This window comes from Drosophila kikkawai, chromosome 2L (assembly GCF_030179895.1).
Source record: "Drosophila kikkawai strain 14028-0561.14 chromosome 2L, DkikHiC1v2, whole genome shotgun sequence".
NCBI classification, from domain to species: domain Eukaryota; kingdom Metazoa; phylum Arthropoda; class Insecta; order Diptera; family Drosophilidae; genus Drosophila; species Drosophila kikkawai.
In genome coordinates, this window is record NC_091728.1 from 23,225,791 (window position 1) to 23,245,506 (window position 19,716).

General features: G+C 43.9%; 1 protein-coding gene across 7 annotated transcripts in view; it reads right to left on the reverse strand.

Annotated features, from left to right (window-relative positions):
* Dscam1 (Down syndrome cell adhesion molecule 1) overlaps positions 1-19,716 on the reverse strand; it is a 63,509-nt gene that overhangs the window by 32,211 nt on the left and 11,582 nt on the right. The window contains exons 3-6 of one of the 7 annotated variants that reach the window (XM_017176449.3): positions 16,432-16,776; positions 11,320-11,478; positions 9,675-9,824; positions 5,546-5,672 (exon numbers count right to left, since the gene is read on the reverse strand). In XM_017176449.3, the coding sequence (XP_017031938.1) occupies positions 5,546-5,672; positions 9,675-9,824; positions 11,320-11,478; positions 16,432-16,776 (781 nt within the window). Of the gene's footprint in view, positions 1-3,753; positions 3,774-5,545; positions 5,673-5,755; positions 5,883-6,865; positions 6,990-7,274; positions 7,399-7,904; positions 7,948-8,311; positions 8,368-9,674; positions 9,825-11,319; positions 11,479-12,436; positions 12,599-13,286; positions 13,458-14,783; positions 14,946-16,431; positions 16,777-19,716 lie in introns of those variants that run through there. The other 6 variants (XM_070283338.1, XM_017176441.3, XM_070283337.1 and 3 more) reach the window with 6 other exon arrangements.

A 19,716-nucleotide genomic window follows, 5' to 3' on the forward strand; every position in this document is an offset into this window, starting at 1 on the left:
TGTTTACGTAGCTTACTTTTATGCGTGCGTTCGCCTATTTTCTTTGCTTCTTGCTTTGCGCGCGCATTTTTATGAATGAACTTTGCGTCCCGCCCCCTGGCTTTGCTCCCTAGCTACCGCCCAGACCGCTCGTGCATAATTAAAGTCACGTTTTTGGGGTCCTAACCTGCTGATGGGCACAGGAAATGCCTGCGCGGGACACAGCAGCACGATGTCCATGCCGCAGCGCCTCTCGATGCCTGACCACTTGGTGTCGACCGAAAGAACGGGGGCCTTGGACGAAACGGGCTCTGAGGAAAGGAAAAGGCAATTCTTCGGTTTTTTATCAAAGATACACAGAAAATAAATTATACGCTATGAGCAACTTAAAGGTTTCAAAATTAATTTTATTCCTTAAGGGGTTTAACTGAGAAACATGACCCAAAATTGCGTAATAATTTTTTTTCTGTGCTTGACTGAAATGTGGGATGAAGCTATGCAACAGTTAATGAAGAACGTACTTTCCTAAGCGAAAGGCAATGATTTTTGGGAATTTAAAAAGATTCTCAATGTGATTGCGAGCACCAGAAAAATCTTTAACACTTCGATTGCTTCATAGATTTAAATAATGATAACCCTATCTTTTCTAACCTAAAAGCTGGAACCGGAAATCCCTGGGCCGGACAGAATAGGGCCAAATTGGTGGCCAGCATTCGATCTATCCACGACCTCTTGATGTCATTAGAGAGTAGCGTTGGGGCCTTGCCACCGACGGGTTCTATACGGTCAAAACAGTGTGACATTAATCACCGCCTGAATGCTTGTTTCGGCTTACCGAAAACTGGGAGCCGGAAATCCCTGGGCAGGGCACAGCAATGATATGGAGAGCGACTCTAGCAGCTCCAGAGGTTTTTGTACTAACGCCGGAGTTCGGGGAGCAGTACTTGAAATAGGCTCTGCGAATATTGGATTTTATTGTATTTTTATAAGAATATCTGAACCAGTGCCTGATGTTGGTCTAGGGGTAGCCAGAAAACCCACCTGAAGCTGGGAGACGGGTAACCCTGCGCTGGACACAATAAAGCCGTAGTAGCTGTAAAGTCCACCACATTGGGCTTATAGGTCAGAGCATTTATCTTTGGTGGACTACTGCTGATGGGTTCTACAAAATCAGGAACTCATTATTAGAAAATCAAGCCAAAGCCGTGGATATTTAGATTTGCCTGAATGTCGGAGTTGACATCTATTTATTAGAGGATGCACGGAAACTTCTATTAGTTTCAAATAAATTAAAATCTTCATATTCCTGAGATATCTATTCATAAGAGAACCAACCTAAAACTGGGAGCTGGATAGCCTTGAGCAGGACACAAAATGGAGACATAGGTCAGCCCAGGAACTACCAGAGGTCGTGACTGCAAAGGCGGCACTTTGGGAGCTGTGCTTGAAACGGGCTCTATAGAAATAACAAATTAATTTAAAATTTGTCCAACTACAACCTGAACTGCATGAATGTTGTATATATTTATACATTTTTACCTAAACACTGGCACTGGATAACCCTGAGCCGGACAAAGCAGAGCCAGGGTCGAGGAGCCAGCATAGGTTTTCATATCGAACTTGGCCAGTGAGACCACTCTGGGCACCGTACTACTAATAGGTTCTACATGATTTAAATTGAACGAAAAATATATATTAGTTTTAGGAACGAGATAATGAAAACTTCCTGAATGTTGTTTAGTCTCACCTAAAAGCTGGCACTGGAAAACCCTGTGCAGGGCACATTATGGCTACTGTTCCGCCCAGGCGGACATAATCAATATTCGTTTTCTGAATAAGGGCCACCCTGGGGGCAGATCCACTAATAGGCTCTGGAAAAACCAACCAAATATACTTTAAAAACCATTCGAAAGTTAACTAAAAACTGCCCGAATGTCTTGGAAAAATCACCTGAAAAAAGGAACCGGATAGGCTTGGGCAGGACAAAGTAGGGTCACACTCCCACTTAGGTTAATATCCACATTTCGGGTCTTATCACCAGACGTCAGTTTCGGTGCCACACTGCCAACGGGCTCTATAAGTTATCGGTATTACATACAGGGTCAAAGTGAAAATAAAACATGATGAAAACTGCCTAAAAGTAAGGTAAGGGTTACCTAAAGAAAGGCACCGGATAGGCCTGACCAGGACAAAAGAGAGTGCAACTGGAAGCTTGGCTAGCCTCTGCATTCTTCAGACGATTCTCGACACTGATCTTGGGAGCCACACTGCCCACAGGTTCTAAGAAAAAGTTAGTTAACCTATTATCTAGATCAAAGCTGCTTTGGATATTATTATGATAACTGCCTGAATGAGCTGTCATTACCTAAACGAGGGCACTGGGTACGATTGAGCTGGACAAAAAAGCGTCAGAGTAGACTTTGAGGAAGCTCCAGCATCCCTGAGTCGCTCGCCCACACTGATTTTGGGACCAACACTGGCCACCGGCTCTGGAAGAGAACCATTATGTAAGAGTACATCCAAAATTGACCTAATGAAAACTGCCTGAGTGGGAAATCCTACTGGGCTCACCTGAATGCGGGAACTGGATATGATTGTGCCGGACAGAAGATGCTCAGGTCTTGCCGCAGAGGCACCTCAGCGTCCTTGCGCCGTTCACCCACACTGATCTTGGGTGGCACACTGCCCACGGGCTCTGCGGAGGAACGAGACGGCTTGAGTATCAGAAGCCTGGACTAACATTGAAAACTGCCAAAGTTGCTCGACAACAATAGGAATTACCTGCCACTCAACTAACTTGGAAAAGGGGTGGGGGTTGCGTGACAATGAATGGGTTAAATTGGGCGGCAGTTGTGGACACAAAGCTAATTAGAGTTTGAGGCCAATGAGGCCTGGCGACTTAATCTTGGCTCGTTGGTAATTGGAAAACTTTGGACATGCCGCACGCATTACCTATAGAAGGGCACGGGGTAGGCCTGGGCAGGACAGAAAATGGCTATTGTCTGGCCCCGACGGATGCTGTCGTGGCTAAAGCCGTCCTTCTTATTGACACGCGGTGCCACGCTGCCCACAGGCTCTGGAATATTGGGATGTGGGTTAGCGGGAAATATTCAGAAACTGCCTGACCCCCGGACGGAATATAGAACTCGACAGCAACCCGACCCACCTATAAAATGGCACCGGAAAGGACTGAGCGGGACATCGAAGTGCCACGATGCCGCCAACGGCAATCCGGTCGTGACTAAACTCGTCGTTCTTGTTGACCTTTGGGGCCACACTTCCGACGGGCTCTGAAAGAAGTTTGATTCGTGTGAAAGGCACCCAGCTAATTGAAACAATGGATCGGAGGGAACTTGAGCACTCGACATTACCTATAAACCGGGACAGGATAAGACTGCGCAGGACACTGTATGGCTATGGTCTGAGAGCTCCTAATGCGGTCATGATTAAACTCATCCTTTCGATTGACCCGAGGAGCGACACTTCCAATGGGCTCTGGGATAGTTTTTCTGTTAGTTCATTATGATTGGAGGAAACTGACTGAATGCGATTTAGGTACTAGACTTTACCTATAAGCTGGCATTGGATAAGCTTGGGCTGGACAGAGCAAGGCCATAGATCGATTGAATTTAGCCACAAAGATGCCCAGTTTATCTTTAATTTCCACCTTAGGGGCCACACTTCCAACGGGCTCTAAAATAGAGTTTTTACACCTGAAACTTTCGTCAACAAACCCCACCTGACATGCTGGAAGGCACTCAACAATATGTTTACCTAAACGCTGGCATTGGGTATCCCTGAGCCTTGCAGAGCAAGTTTAATGCTCTATTCGAGTCCCTTATCGTCACTCCAAATTTATCCTCCATATCAACCTTTGGCGCCACACTGCCAACCGGTTCTAAAAGAGGAGAACTTTATGCATCTCTATCTTTAAAAAAAAACCCAATCTGATGGGCGGCACTCAACAATGTGTTTACCTAAACGCTGGCATGGGATAACCTTGAGCCTTGCAGAGCAAATTTAAAGAGTTATTTGAGTCCCTTATGGATACAGCAACTTTATCCTCCATATCCACCTTAGGCGCTACACTGCCCACGGGCTCTATAAGAGGAGAAATTTATGTATTTCTATCCCGAAAAAAACGCCGATCTGATGGGCGACACTCAACAATGTGTTTACCTAAACGCTGGCATGGGATATCCCTGAGCCTTGCAGAACAAATTCAACGAGCGGTTCGAGTTTCGTATGGTAAAATCCATCTTATCGTGCATATCAACCTTGGGGGCCACGCTACCCACGGGTTCTGCAAGAGTTTCAGAATAAAGCGAATGGTTTTGAGTGGTAATCCTAATTCAAAAACTGCCTGAGAGGAAGACTAGCGAAAATCGTACCTATAAGCTGGCATGGGATACGACTGAGCAGGGCATAGCAAGTTCAAGGCCTGACCACGAGGCTTGTCCAGCCAAGTGATGCGGTCCTTTACGTCCACTTTGGGCGCAACACTGCCCACGGGCTCTGCAAATAACATATGTACTTATATATCGAATTCCCTAGGCACCTGACTGATGAAAACTGCTTGAGGGGGAGAGAGATATCGGAGCTTACCGAGCAGCAGGCACTGGAAAAGACTGAGCTGGGCAGAGCAAGTTTAGGGAACTGCCACCGGGCCTATCCACCCACTTGATCCGATCGTTGGGATCCACTTTGGGCGCCACACTGCCCACAGGCTCTACGAAAATAAATGCTTAACTATTGTCCTGTCAATATAGCTCCCAAACAACTATTGACCGTTTTTCCTTATGCTCTGCTCGATTTTTCGTTTTGTGTTCTTACTGAGCGCTTTACATTGACCTGTTCGTGAGGCGCTCTCTTGTCGAACATTGCATAATGAGAGATACGAGTGACGCTCGCTCAGAGACTTTTTAAAAGACTGATTGACTGGTAATGCCAACGCAAACGGATTTTTTAATAATTTGTTTTCTTTTTGCAAGCAAAATTTGTATATGAGCAATTCAATCGGTTTTTTCTCGGATTCTTTGCTTAAAATCTGAGAGAAAAACGCTTATGTTGCCAAAAAAGAAATCGGTCAACAGCTATTTGCTAGCTATGCCTGCCAACCATTAACATGCCTTTATGTTGGGATAATCAGCATCTACCAAGGACTCACCGGAATGCGGGCACCGGATAAGACTGGGCTGGGCAAACTATAGCTAGACTGTGATCCAGAGCCACACGAGCGTAATTTATCTCGTCTTTAATGTCGACTTTGGGAGCCACACTGCCAACGGGTTCTGATAGTAAAGCCTGTATTTAGAGGATGCTAAACAAGGAGCCTGAATGTTGGACTCGATTGATGAGGGGTTTACCTAAAGAACGGCATGGGGTACGATTGAGCTGGACATATGAGCGCCTTGGATGCTCCCTGACGAGTCCTCGCAAAGGTGAACTCATCCCGAGTATCCACTTTGGGTGCCACTGAACCCACGGGTTCTAATTTGGGAATCGAAATTTCGTTAATAAGTTGCTTAGACAGCCCTGAATGTTGGTCAACGGATTTAGGACTAACCTAACTATGGGCACAGGATATGCTTGGCCAGGACACTGCATGGAGAAGTCCTCTGATAGCTTCACTTGCAAAACTTGAAACTTATCGTGCAAGCTAGTAATCTTGGGCGGCACCGAACCAATGGGCTCTATATGTTTGAAGAAATAAATGTTATCCTTAGAATATGAACCTTTAGCCTGAAATTCTGGGATAAAGTGAAAAGACTCCTACCTAACTACAGGCACTGGATAGGCTTGACCTGGACACTGCATGGCAAAGGCGCTTGCCAACTTGACCTGCATCAGCTGGAACTTATCGTTAATGTTGTTGATCTTTGGCGGAACGGAGCCAATGGGTTCTGAAATATCAATTCACATGAAAGACAAACGTAGGCCCCAGACGAAAACTGAACCTGTGTTGGGCTAGGGGTAGATTTACCTATTGATGGGCACGGGGAAGGCCTGGCCAGGACACTGCATGGCGTACCTCGCACTCAAGGATACCTCCATGGTCCGAACTCTTTCCAGCAAGTTTAACTTGGGAGGCACCGAAGCCACCGGTTCTGGGGAAAAATGTAAAAACTCAAACACCACTAAGCTGCAACAAAAAACTGCCCAAATGCTAACAAAACACCGGATACCTACCTATATGCGGGAATGGGAAACGACTGGGCAGGACACTTGAGACTCAAGCTCCGGCCAACGTATCCGCGGGCATTGGCCACCTCATCGTCTATGCTAACCTTGGGTGGCACACTGCCTATGGGCTCTGGAAAGGAATTTAAAGGCTGAACCAAACGAATAACTACATTGCGAGCTGCTTGAATGGGGACAGAGACTGAGCCTAATAGAATAATCACTCAAATTGTAATGTATGAAATTGGGAGAACGCCCTGTAAATTGGACAATTGGCCAAATTGATGGCATGCTCCGCGCACCTGTGGGCTGGCATCGGATATGACTGGGCCGGGCACAGCAAAGCGAATCCGATTCCACTGGCTATCTCGCGTGTCTGCAGCTTGTCCTGAATATTTATTTTCGGCTTGACGGAGCCAACGGGTTCTAGGAGCAAAAACAAGTCACAAAAAAGCTAGGAAAACTGTCTGCAATGCCGAAAAAGGGGAACCCACCTGAAGGAGGGAGTGGGATACGACTGAGCTAAGCAAAGAAGGGCATAGCTACTCGCCAGCTCCACGTCTATGAACTGGTGCTTGTCCTGGGGATTTACTTTGGGTCGGACACTCCCCACGGGCTCTAAGGGAATTCAAAGATTGAAAATCGCTCATTGCAACTGACTGAATGTGTTTTGGCTCTTTAAGAGGGAATCCGAATTGAATCTTACTTGAAAACTGGCATGGGATACGATTGAACCGGACACTGAATGTTGAAACTGGTGCCGCTTTGGACCTGCATCATCTTGAAGCGTTCCAGGAAGTTTAACTTGGGCGCTACACTGCCTACGGGCTCTAGAAATTGGTGAACTTTTAAGTAATTGCCTAAGACTCAGCCTGACTTTTGAATGTTGGGACAGAGATTTACCTAGAAATGGGCTGGGGATAAGCTTGAGCGGGACATAGAAGACTCAAGCTCGTCAGTCTCTTAACCTTGACATGCTTTAGGTCATCGGAGTTGGTGATCTTGGGACTCACACTACCAATGGGTTCTGTAAGATAAATGATTCACTATTCCGAGAAAGAAGTGTTTGCTATTTGAAAACTGCACGAATATAACTATTAGGACTAGACATTTACCTAAAGAAGGGCTGTGGATAGGCCTGGGCAGGGCATAGCAAGCTTATATCGTGGCTGCTTTTCCCCTTAAGGTGCTTGAAATCTTCTCCTGTGTCTATCTTGGGACTGACACTGCCAACGGGCTCTGAGGAGAAATGAACAAGTTTTTAAGCTCAAAATCCTCATTCTATATGTACTGCCTGAGGTGGGAGGGGATGGGCTTGGATGTGGAACCGAAATTACATATATATAGGCACCGGATAAGCCTGAGCTGGACAAAGCAACGTTACGCTGGCCTCAAGCCTAACCTTGACAGTGCGAGAGTCGTCGCCTGAGGTGAGTTTGGGGCCAACACTGCCAACAGGTTCTGGGAATGGGTGGCATTAGTCACTAAAAAGCCAAGAATTCGAAATCCTGCCTGAAGTTGGGATACGAACTGAGTTGTTTACCTAAAGAAGGGGACCGGATAGGCCTGGGCCGGACACATGAGTGTGACACTTTGTAAAGCGGGAACCCGAGTCAGGGTTATGAGCTCCTGGTTGCCATTGCCGTTCAGCTGCGGACTGACACTGCCAACGGGTTCTGCAGTCGAGATTAAAATGTTAAAGGACATGGAGAAACTTTTCCGCCTTAATGTTGGGTTGGGATTACCTAAAAAAGGGCACCGGGTACGCCTGAGCTGGACACATGAGGGTGGCACTATGGCCCAAAGACACCTTGGGTATCTTAATGGCATCATCGCCGGCTGTCACCTTGGGACTCACACTCCCCACCGGTTCTGTGTTTCGAAGGGGAGTTCAGGAAGTTAGTGCTAATTACTGCCTCAGTGCTGCCTGGACGTTGGGGTTAGTTTACCTATAAAACGGCACCGGATATGCCTGAGCTGGGCAAAGCAGAGTGGCACCGGCCGCCAGGTTGACCCTGAGAATTCGCGACTCATCTCCACTAGTAAGACGAGGACCAACGCTTCCAACAGGTTCTGGGAAGTGGTAACAACCAGGATGTAAGGAATACTCCTCATAAGGGAATCCTTCAGTTGGGATAGGCGGTTGTCTTACCTAAAAACTGGCACTGGATACGACTGGGCAGGACACAACATGGTGGTGGCTTGGCCAGCGGCAAATTGAACTACCTTGATGTCGTTACCAGAGAGCAGTCTGGGCCCAACACTAGCGATGGGTTCTTTAAAGAATCAAACCGGAGAAAGTGAAACTAACGGAAAACGTATACTGAAACTGGCCAAAGTTGGTCTGGGGTGCGTCACTTTCCTACCTAAACAAGGGAGCTGGATAGGCCTGGGCGGGACAGAGAAGGGTCTGGCTAGCGCCGGCCTCTCCCGTGAAACTGCTGCTGGTCAGCGTGTTTGGAAACTTGGGTGAAACCCTGCCAACTGGTTCTGTGAATGAAGCGAAATTATTGAGAGTTAAAAACTATACAGGAATGGCCAATAAGTATAAATGGAACAGGAACTGAAAGTGTGACTTACCTTGGGCGAAATTCTAACGCGAATTCTAAGTGAAAAATGCCAAGGCTTGGACATAATTTTTGACTTAATTTTTTAATTTAGCAAACAGTATAAGATGGTTATGTTGAGAACGGACCACGCCTACTCTAAACGCTTTATTTCAAGCTCTCATCATTGTCGAGTACCCTATCCCAACATTCAGGCAGTTTTCAATTTAGACTAAGGCTACAGCAACAAGTCTTTGGTTTTGGAAAAATTTCTATGCTTAAATTGTAGGTGGCATAATTGAAAATTGTAAATTGTTATTGTAATTTTTAATATAACTATGTACGCAAAGAAAGAGATTTTAAGCGAAAAATCATTTTGATTGCATTTGAATGACCTCAAAGACTTGTTGCTTGTTTAATTTTATAAAAGTCCTTTGGAAACTGCAGAGGATTCTGTGTTGTAAAATAAATAAACCACATCCTTGCATTTTCCAAAATGACGCTAACAAATGCTTGAAATATTATTATTATTATGTTTACATTTAATTTAGAAAGGTTTCATGACGCATTGCAAGTTAAGGTGTTCATAATTAAATTTACATATTAGATTAGATAAATTATTTTTTCATATTTCAAACATTTGCTTTGTAGACTGGTAATGCCAAAAACCATTATTGAAAGTAGTTCAATGTCTGATTTGTAACATTTCAGTCAAGATATCGGAGAATAAACTTAAAAAAATGATTTGTTAAAAGAACTTTAATATTTTAAATTTATATATTTTTATGCCACATTTTTTTAAGTTTACTCTGCTATAAGAAAGCTTCAGTTGTAAAGCGTGTGATAAATATTTAATTAAAATTATTTTAAAAAATATTTATATTTTAGTTAAAATTGTATTTATCACTGAAACTTTCTTGTATGTTTTTTTTTTTTTATAATTAAAATTGGCCAACAAGGCGGACTTACCTGTGATGACCAATCGACCCTTCGTGGCACTCAATCTCGTCTCTCCTGTCAAGCGATGTTTGGTTCGGCACTGATAGCTCTTGTATCCATCCTCGGGTCCAACCTCACGAATGTGTAGTTCTCCAGAAGGCAGTACGAGATATTTACCGTCTGATTTCAGAACGGTTCAGGGAGAATTAAAATTAAGCAGAATAAAAAAGATATATGAGTGACTTATTGTCAGGTGACCCAGAGAAATCTTAAAGAGAAAACTCAATTAAATTCGTTGAATTTAATGGATTTTTTTATTAAATGCATTTGACTGTCACATTCCGATTTAAAATTGTTATTAAGTTAGTTGTCTTTGCAAAAATTTCAATTAAAATGTGCCAATATTTTGTATTAGTAAATGCATTAAATGTGACTTATCAAATGCAGATAAATACGTGGATTTAGGACTAAAGAAGGACATAATGCAGTTACTGTTATTTTCTATTTTGAAAAGGATAAGAAATAAATGAAATATACATAGAATTACAAGTGAGTCGCTGACAGATTCCTTCTTCAGCCCTATACACGATCTAAAGAATTCTGTTTAAACTTTTAAGACTTTTACGTTTATATCTGTTTGTTTTCATTTTCATTTAATTGTCGATTTCATTTAAACAGATTTCCCTGTGCTTACAGACTAGCTATACACCAGCAGTGTCAGGAATTTGAGGCCTAAACAAATCAAAGAGGTCTAACGTTATTGAAATGTATTTACGTTTATATATAGTATATATATGTACAAAAGATATGTTTATTTAATTTACTCGAAACAATAATCCTCAAATTCCCAGACATTGCCTTTTATTTTGAGCATGCACCAACAAAAATGCCAATAATTTTAGATGATATGCGGATTATAGATAACATATACAGTCAAAGTATATATACAGCAATGATTTGATAGTTGATTTTCGATTAAATGTATGTACAGATTGTTAGATCGCTGGTCCATTTATTAGCATTTTTGCATGTATTTACACTAGACTACAGGACAACGCTACGTTCAACTACATGAAGGGGTTCGGGATTCTCTTGGGCAAGTCAGGAGCGACTCATGGATGTTTTGGAGGGGAAAAAGAATAAAGGGGTGGGAGGGGAAAATAAAAAAGAAAACGAAAAAGTATGGGTGGAAGGAAGGAAAGACAGAAAACATAATAAGTAGAAAGCCTAAGCAGCGCTGTACATGGAAAACCTCGCATTGGAGGAGGCTCTATAGAGACCAAGTCGAAGCGAACCGAACTGGATAGGAGACGGAGGATGTTACGGAGGAGGAGTGGGCTGAGAGCTCTTATCTGGTAATTTACCGCTGGTGGCGATATCCTCCTGGGGATAGATAACTCGCTCCTCGTCCTCCACCCATGAATCGACCACTATGAAATCGGCCACGAAACTGGGTATGTGGCACTTTAGGATGGCGCTATTGCCCCTGAGTATGGACTCGTCCATGACATTGACGGTGTAGGATTGAGGCACAACTGCAAAGTTTACGTAGAGATTGATTGAGTGTGGAGTGGGGGATAAAATCATAAGAGTAAGAGTGGCGCCGGTGGGAGGAGTCCCCTTCATGTGGCTAAGCTAACTGCCTAATTCAAGTCTACGGGTCTCGGCGTCCTACCAGTTATGTTCTTGGTGAAGACCTCGCCCTCGGTATCAATCCAATCCGTTATGTCTATGTGATCCGCCACAAAGGAGGGCGTCTGGCACTTGAAAATGGCAGCATTGCCCTTGATCACGTATTCGTCGTAGACTTGCGACTCAAAGAACTGCTTTACCACTGCAAGACGAGATGCGGGAGACTAAAATAAGGACTAAAGGGGTCTGGAGGTGATGGGTTTCGATATCTATGTTAGGTAGGGTAATGCGATTATCGTAAGGGTTACCCATGGAGTCGTCGGGAAGGGGCCTCTGAATCTCAGTGCCTGCCTCGTCAATCCAACCCTCAACGTCGATAAAATCGGCCACGAACGACGGCACCAGGCACTTTAGAGTGGCCGAGTTGCCACGAAGGACGAACTCGTCGATTACGCGTGTCTGGTAGAACTGGTGGACAACTGAAGGAAATCAAAGGGAACTTGGTGAAAGTAAAACTAAATAAAAGTGGAATATGATCGCTGGAGAGGATAGGGTTGGACGTCAGAGGGGAAGAGATCGTTAGTACCCGTCTCATCGGCATTATTGGGATAGTAGTTGCGACCCTCAGAGTCCAGCCAGAGATCGACGAACACAAAGTCTGCCACGTACGAGGGAATCTCGCACTTCATCACCACGGAGTTGCCCCTAATGACGTACTCATTGTCTGCCTCCGATTCGTAGCTCTGTATGACGACTAAGCCAAGGAAACATAATCATGAACATAAAATAGCGTAAGAGTAGGGGAGGGGAAGCAGACAGGAGGAATCTCTAAGGACCTAATGCAACACTTATGAGCGAGAGACTACATCTTAGACTGTACCATAGGCGCTGGTGGCGTTATTGCGCCACAACTCGGTGCCCTCATCGTCCACCCAAGCCTCGACCTGAACGAAATCGGCCACAAAGGATGGAATTTTACACTTGACCACTGCCGCGTTGCCCTTAATCACATATTCATTCTCGGCCTCGGTTATGTAGAACTGTGAAACGACTGTGGAGTGAAGGAAATCATAAATTAAGGGATATCGGAAAATGGGAAAATACTGGGAATGGAATGGGACCGTAAACTAATCGCATAAACTATTGGCATCGCATCGCACCGTAATTGTCTGAGAAGGACAAGACGTTGCCCTCATCGTCGATCCACGACTCCACCCGGACAAAATCGGCCACAAACGAAGGAATGGAACACTTTAGGACAGCCGCATTACCTCGGATCACATATTCGGTCATAATCTCTGCCTCATAGAACTGATTGACAACTGCAAAGGTGCGTAATAATAAAATGATACAGAAATGATAGAGGAGAATGGAATGAAGAGGAAAGAAACACCCTCAAGTAGTTGCCTATAAAGTAATCTTTAATGTTGTTATTAGTACCATAATTGTCAGAGGGCCGCAATTCGGTTCCCTCCTCGTCTATCCAAGACTCGACACGCACAAAATCGGCCACAAACGACGGAATGGAACACTTAAGAACCGCCGCATTGCCCCGAATCACGTACTCCATCAGGATATCGGCGCCATAGTACTGATTCACAACTGATTCGGAAAAATAAATATACGGAAATGAAGGGAAAGCTGAAGCTAGACAAAAGGGAAAAGGAGTGGCTTTGGGAGTCCTGCTTAAGACTAACAGTTTTAAGAGTTTCGAGGGGGGCTAACTATACCGAAATTCTCCTCTGGAACGTATTCAGTGCCATCGCTGGCCACCCAGGCCTCGACGCGTAGGAAATCGGCCACAAAACTGGGAATAGTGCACTTTAATACCGCCGTATTGCCTTTGATAACATATTCGGAAACAACCTCAGCCTCGTAATACTGATTCACGACTGTAAAAATGTTTGTGTTTAGGAGAAACTGAAAATAAGTGTGATTGCGCAAATGGGATTAATGAAGGTGTTAGGATGGGGGCCGGGAATATCCGCTATAACCATTAAAGTTGTGTACCCGCTCCCTGTTGTTCGCCGAGTGTGCCGTATAGCTGGCCCTCTTCGTCCTGCCAGGACACGACCTGGACAAAGTCCGCCACGAACGATGGAATCGAGCACTTCAGCACCGCCGCATTGCCCCTTATGACGTACTCGTTGTTGACCTCCGATTCGTAGAACTGTTGCACAACTGGAGGTGAGTTCACACAGCGACTGATTATATAATGAAAGTGGCGAGGGATGGGGGAAGAGGTAGCCTAGAGAACCAAGGCCCTACACCTAGCGTGCGGCGGGCGTGAGAAAATGTGCAGCGAGCTAATTGAAACGAGAGTGTCTTCTAACAGCGACAGCGGCAATATTGTGAGTGCCCCTCGTCTTAATGGGAGTCCAAAGCGCAATCGGCTTGCAGGGCTCCGCTTCCCTGAGAAAGTCTCTGGCCAAGAGGTTAATAATGGTTCTGATAACATGGCTCATCAACACGAACCCATCCGAGATAGCGCAGATAAATGCATTAAAAAGGTAAACATAAAAGATGCAAGGGGGAAGTGGGTAGGTACTTATCCATAATTCGTGTACGTCACGCAACTGTACAAAGCCCGAATAAAGCTGGGCCAAGGTGTAACCAAAAAGCTATCAAACAAACCGTGTTCGCTGCCCAGGAGGAAGTCTTCATTCTGGTCGGTGTGCCAGGAGACAACGCTCACAAAATCGGCCACGAAGGAGGGGATTTCGCATTTCAGGACTGCTGCATTGCCGCGTATTACATAGGCCTTATTTACATCCGTGTCGTAGTATTGGGCAACGACTAAAACAGCAACATCAGCAACCAAGTAAACGTGAGTAAATAATAAACCCAAGATAAAGTAACAAACATAAGGTCGGGGCGTTTGGGAAGCGAAACACTCTGAGGGATCGAGGAAGCTAAAACGAAGGAGCGAAGGTTTTCCAACTGTTCCAGGTTCTACCTAACCAGTGTTGGTTAATTCGGTTACATTTTGAGTTGAGAATTGTGTGTGTATTTTACAGAATAGTTGTAATTAGTGTGGCGTTCGCCTGTTAACTGTACTTGCACTGTACACAAGTGTTTCTGTGAGTTTGACTTTGTAGTGTTGTACAGTAGTGGTTAAAGTAGTGCTATTTTTCTATAAGCTCACACACAGAGAAGAAAATTCTGTGCACTTGATCACACACCATATTCAGTGCCTGGATAGAAACTCTCTTGCTGATCGCTATGCCAGGATATAACATTCACGAAATCGGCTACGAATGACGGTATATCACATTTCAAGATGGCGGAATTTCCGCGGATCACAAACGCTTTGTGTATATCCTCTTCGTAGTGTTGAGAAACGACTATACGAGTAGGAGAAATTAAAATAAATATGAGTTGGCTTTAAATAAGGAATGATGGAAGTATAGAATGGAGTGGAAGGAGTGCAATGATATCCGCGGAACCCCTGCATGCTTCTACAAGACCGGAAGTATATGTATGTGCTTCGGATAGTTTGGATCGCACCGTATTCCGTCCCCGGAAAGTAGGTCTCCTCCTCGTCGGCGTGCCATGATACCACCTCGACAAAATCGGCCACGAATGAGGGTATCAGGCATTTGATGACCGCCGAGTTGCCCCGAATCACGTGCTCCTTGTTCACATCCGCCTCGTAGTACTGGGCAACCACTGGGAAGAGCACAATCATTGCCTATTAGTTGGGACACATTCTCACGGTACCTGTACCCAAACATCCGATTTAGCCTTGAAAGTTATGAGGAACTTGGTTCCTGGAAGCGTCTAGCTTTATTGCCACCTTCTGGTTGAAAAATCATTAAACGAAAGACCACGAAACCGTCAACATGTCGCTGCCTGACAGCCAAAGTTAATTTCAATTAACCAAAATATTTTATCTGCCGGTGTGTGGTTCAGGGAGTAGGCCATAACTCATTTCAGCCAACTAGCTCCAGGCGGCTGGACAGCAGACTATAGTTTTCCTCGTCTGCGCTTTATTCACACATGAGCATACTATAAAATGATAAATTCCCCCGGTTAATAGTAAGCGAAAGCAAACGACAATAATGATGTCAGGCTTGTGGGGCAGCGAGGAAGAGGTCGAGGGCTGACTGTTGGGCGGCTAGGTGTGCTGGCTAATTGCCAGGGAACACGTCAGCCGGCGATGAGTAAGCGGGTGGTTTGGCTCCAGCATAATTAGCTAAAATGTGTTCTGGTCTGGCCTATTTAAGCCTGCTTCATGCAAGCGGAAGTGACTGATAGCCAAGGGAGTAGAGTCTGGCCTATAACTCGATAAGCTGGCAGCCCGTCAACCCCATACGGTGTGCGCTTAATAAGGTGACAATTGCATCATGACCATCTTCTTCACCATCATCATCACCATCCTCGTCGTTAGCGGAGCTTGCAGCGTGCACATCTTCCAGGGGCGACGACATGTCGCGGGAGCTGTCAAGGGTTGCCGGTGGAGTCACTGGCAAATGGCAGGTACAGCTGCCGACAAAAGTCAGAGAGGCAGGCAGAGGAAGTGAAACGGCGCCAACAAACCGATTAAAGTGAAATGCCAACTTGCATTAAAATTCCACTAAAAGTTGCAAAACGCGACTAAGATATGTGTGCGAAAATGAAAGCGTGCGGAAAACTTTGGCAAAGCGCAAAACGTTCGATGGAAATCACGTGAAAACTCTGTTTTAATTGCCTCAGCCGGTGCAACAATAAGTCAAACACGAGAGGTCAAGCACTGCAGAGAGTGACTTGACACGCAGAGTCCGCCGGAAGCTATACCAGCTGTGAAATCAACGACGATTTGGCGGAGGATTTACGAAACCAACGCTGATGGGCCTTCGATTGGGTGTAGCTGGAATAAACTTTGTAAATGTAGGGCAGTGCAAGTTCTGGATGGAGCTATTTTTGATTTTTTTAAATTACAATTATAGAAATAGAAATGCAGATCGAATTGGAAAGTTACTTTACTTTGAGAATGGAACAGTATCAATTTTCCTTAATGTTCGCAAATATTATTCACTTTCTTTCTTTCTTCTGTCTATCTTTTTCGTTACAAGTATTTTATTCTTTTTACATTGAGAAATGTCTCTCATTACTTGACTCGGTTTGTCCTCCGCTTGCACTGCCCTCGATTTACCTCTGAAACCCCTCAACTTACCGGCTCGCACGTGCACATCCCGCGAGATGATTGATCCAAACTGGTTGCGGGCCAAACAGGCATAGACCTGGGCGTGCACCTCCTGGCGGTAATCCTCGGCGCGGAATGGCGGGAAGACAAGCTTGCCATCGGATGAGATCTGACGCAGACCGGGAACGTCTCCCACAGCGGTGCCGTCGCTTCGGATCCAAATAATCTCGGGCATGGGGTTGCCGCTGGACTTGCACTCGATCTCGGCGCCTGTTGAGTTAGAGAAGTCAATGCGGTTGGTCGGTTCCTTGAGGAAGACTGGTCCTTTCTGGTCGGCATCTGGGGAATTGGCGGCTGAGCTCTGACTAGCCAAAGCTGAAAAGGAAAGGGTAATATAAGTATCTATAAGTAATGGTTTTTATATAGAATAAGCACAACAAATTGTAATTAGACATACAGTACTGTAAGGTTTTTTTATCTTGAGCTTTAAAAGACTATATCAACTGGCATATTTTCCATATTTAAAAGTCATAAATGTCTTTATAAACATTAATAGGCAGGTGATAACTTGCATTGAAAGGTTATTAAATTATTGTTAATGTGAAAATATGTGATATTATCATATGGTTTACATTAATGTTACAGATGCCATCATCAAGCCTATGATTGCTACGCTTTATGGTCAGAACATCCGCAACGGAAGTGCATTTGTAGAGGGTCCGGTCCTCATATCCATGTCAACAGTTTGACTATTGTTCCGGTCTCGGTTGTTTGACAATTGAGTGCCATGGATCAGTGACTCCCTGTTCTGGACCCCCAGCACAAAGCGAGTTTTCATTTCTATGCTCTTTCGAAGTCGAGCCAAGCTTCACTGCCACTTCCACCCACTGCCACCAACGTAAACAAAAGGCGACCAGGCAAAAATCGTTCGTTGACACTCTTCAGGCTCCCCAGCCCCATCCCAGCCTCCTTGCATTTGTTGATGCCGTCACTGCTGCAATGGCAAACGATTTCACATTCTATTTTATGCACAGCCACGCCGCTTGGAATGCCATGCCCCCAGTTTACCCAGAGTTCCTGTTGCCAAAGGTGTTGACAAATTTCACCACGCCCCCTGTTGCCGCCAGTAATTTCAATGCAATTCTTGAGGCGTGAGTCTGCAATTTGTCCAAAGATATTTAAAGTTTTCCTAACTGCAATTTGCCACACAATAAATGTGTGTATTCTAAGATGCCCTTACAGGTGAGAGGTAAGGATGAATTTGGAAAATATACAGTTTTAAAATAAAAATAATGTTGAGAGTTATGTTAAAGAAAAAAAATGTTGACAAAGTATTTCATATCAATAATTATAAATATATTTGTTTACACAAAAAATGAATCTAACAATTTGAAGGCGGAGTCCCCCTATTCATCAGCTGTCAGAAACGTATTACTTTCTTAAATGAAACCCAATTATTTATTTAACAACAGAGTGGACAGTGTCATGTCGCACGCACTGAAAACTCGACAAATTTGTATTTGTCGTTTTGTGAAGTGACTCGGAGGCGTTCCTTAGGGGCTAACCAAATAAATTGATCAATTATTTTCTTTTTTAAATTTCAATTATGTGGACAAAATAGAAGGCACGCAGGAAGTGTCACATTCAAATTAAATTGTAAGAATATTCCCTCCCAAGCAATTTATATTGTAAAGGAATCGAGACTTCTGTAACTAACGCTGCAAATATGTAGCAGTAAAATCAATGCAATTTAATTTTAAAACATTGCTAGAACTTTTGAGACCATATCTAGTATACCGATTAAAGTTAATTAGATGAATGAGAAAAGCTACTTAAAACTTCACATATATACTATACTCTTTAACCCATATAAGAAAATTATATAGAATTCAAATAAACGAAACAACACTCCTTTGTGTCAAAGCAAGTGTCATATCTAGTTTCTATATCCTTTTCCACTGGATATGTCTGATATTTTCAAAACGGACTGTATCCGCCAGTACACATGTGCATTTCAGTGCCTAAAATATATATACAATATTCAGCATATGTCGGCCATACGGAAACATTCGACAAACGCGCAAAAAAGCAAAGGAAAAGTAAGAAGAGAAGATGAGAATTGCGTATCTCGAATTAAATTTTGCAGCTGTTGTTTATGGTTGTTTCCGGAGAGCAGAGTTATAATTTATGGGACAGAAAATCCTCCCAAAAAAAATAAGCTTTCATATGTTTTATTATAAATTATAGCTATATTATTATAAATCTTAGCTCAGCACTTAACTGCTTAGTTACTGAATGCATTTATTGCCATATAGTTTTTGAAACACTTTAAATTTGTCTTAAATCTTGGCCAGCTTCCCCTGCAGCAAGACAGCAGGTGTTTTTGTTTTCATTTATTGCTTCGTTTCCAAAACTTAAAGCTGTTGTATGGACAAAAAAAAAAAGCAGCCAGAACGAAACCGGTTGGGGAGCCGGCTTTTTGAGCAAACAAAGCAAGTAAAGCAAAGCTTGGCAAAGCAAAGTCAGAGCTCAAAGCAAGAGCAAAACTGCGATTTCAACGGCGGCACATCTCAAGCTAATCAAGCGCCTCGGAGCTATGTTTGCGGAATATGTTAAGCTTTTCACAGCGCTATTTTCCACTTAAGCGGGCAATTTGCAACCATGATGATGATGATGATGCACTTGCCGACATTTAAGGTCACAATTATGCACTTCTTAAAGCCTGAAGAGGAAGGTGTGACTCAGAACGTGGTGCTCAAATATTTGCCACTGGTCTTTTCTTGGGTCAACAGTAGCGACGAGCCAAGAAGCCAGAAACATGGCAAATAATAATAAACTCATGCCTTTCAATGACTCACACAACAAGCAAAAAAGTAATAGGGTTAGAAAATACAACGAAAAAGCTTGTGAAAACACGCGATTCTAGAGGTGTCAAGTTACGACATCCATAAAAGCAAGTTCAATATCTACTTCAATCTAAAGTTTTTGAGTTTTGTACTTAAAATAACTCTACTTCTGAGGAAATAATATTTAAATATTGTTTTACAGCTTGATAACCCGCTTCCGCTCAGTTAATTAACCCATTGGGAGGCATGCAAACCCTTAACACCTCTTGAGGGGGAAATTAGAAACTAATAACTTCCGGCTAAACAAAAACAAAGGCCCAAAAAGTTCAATAGGCACACACGCATATGACCCCGCCCACCGAAATTAGTCCACATCACGCACTCTTGCCATCGAGGTCAGCCACCAAAGTTCTCGCTAGCCAGGATATGTCTAATGGAGGGAATGGGTATATATTCCCCTTCGTCTCCA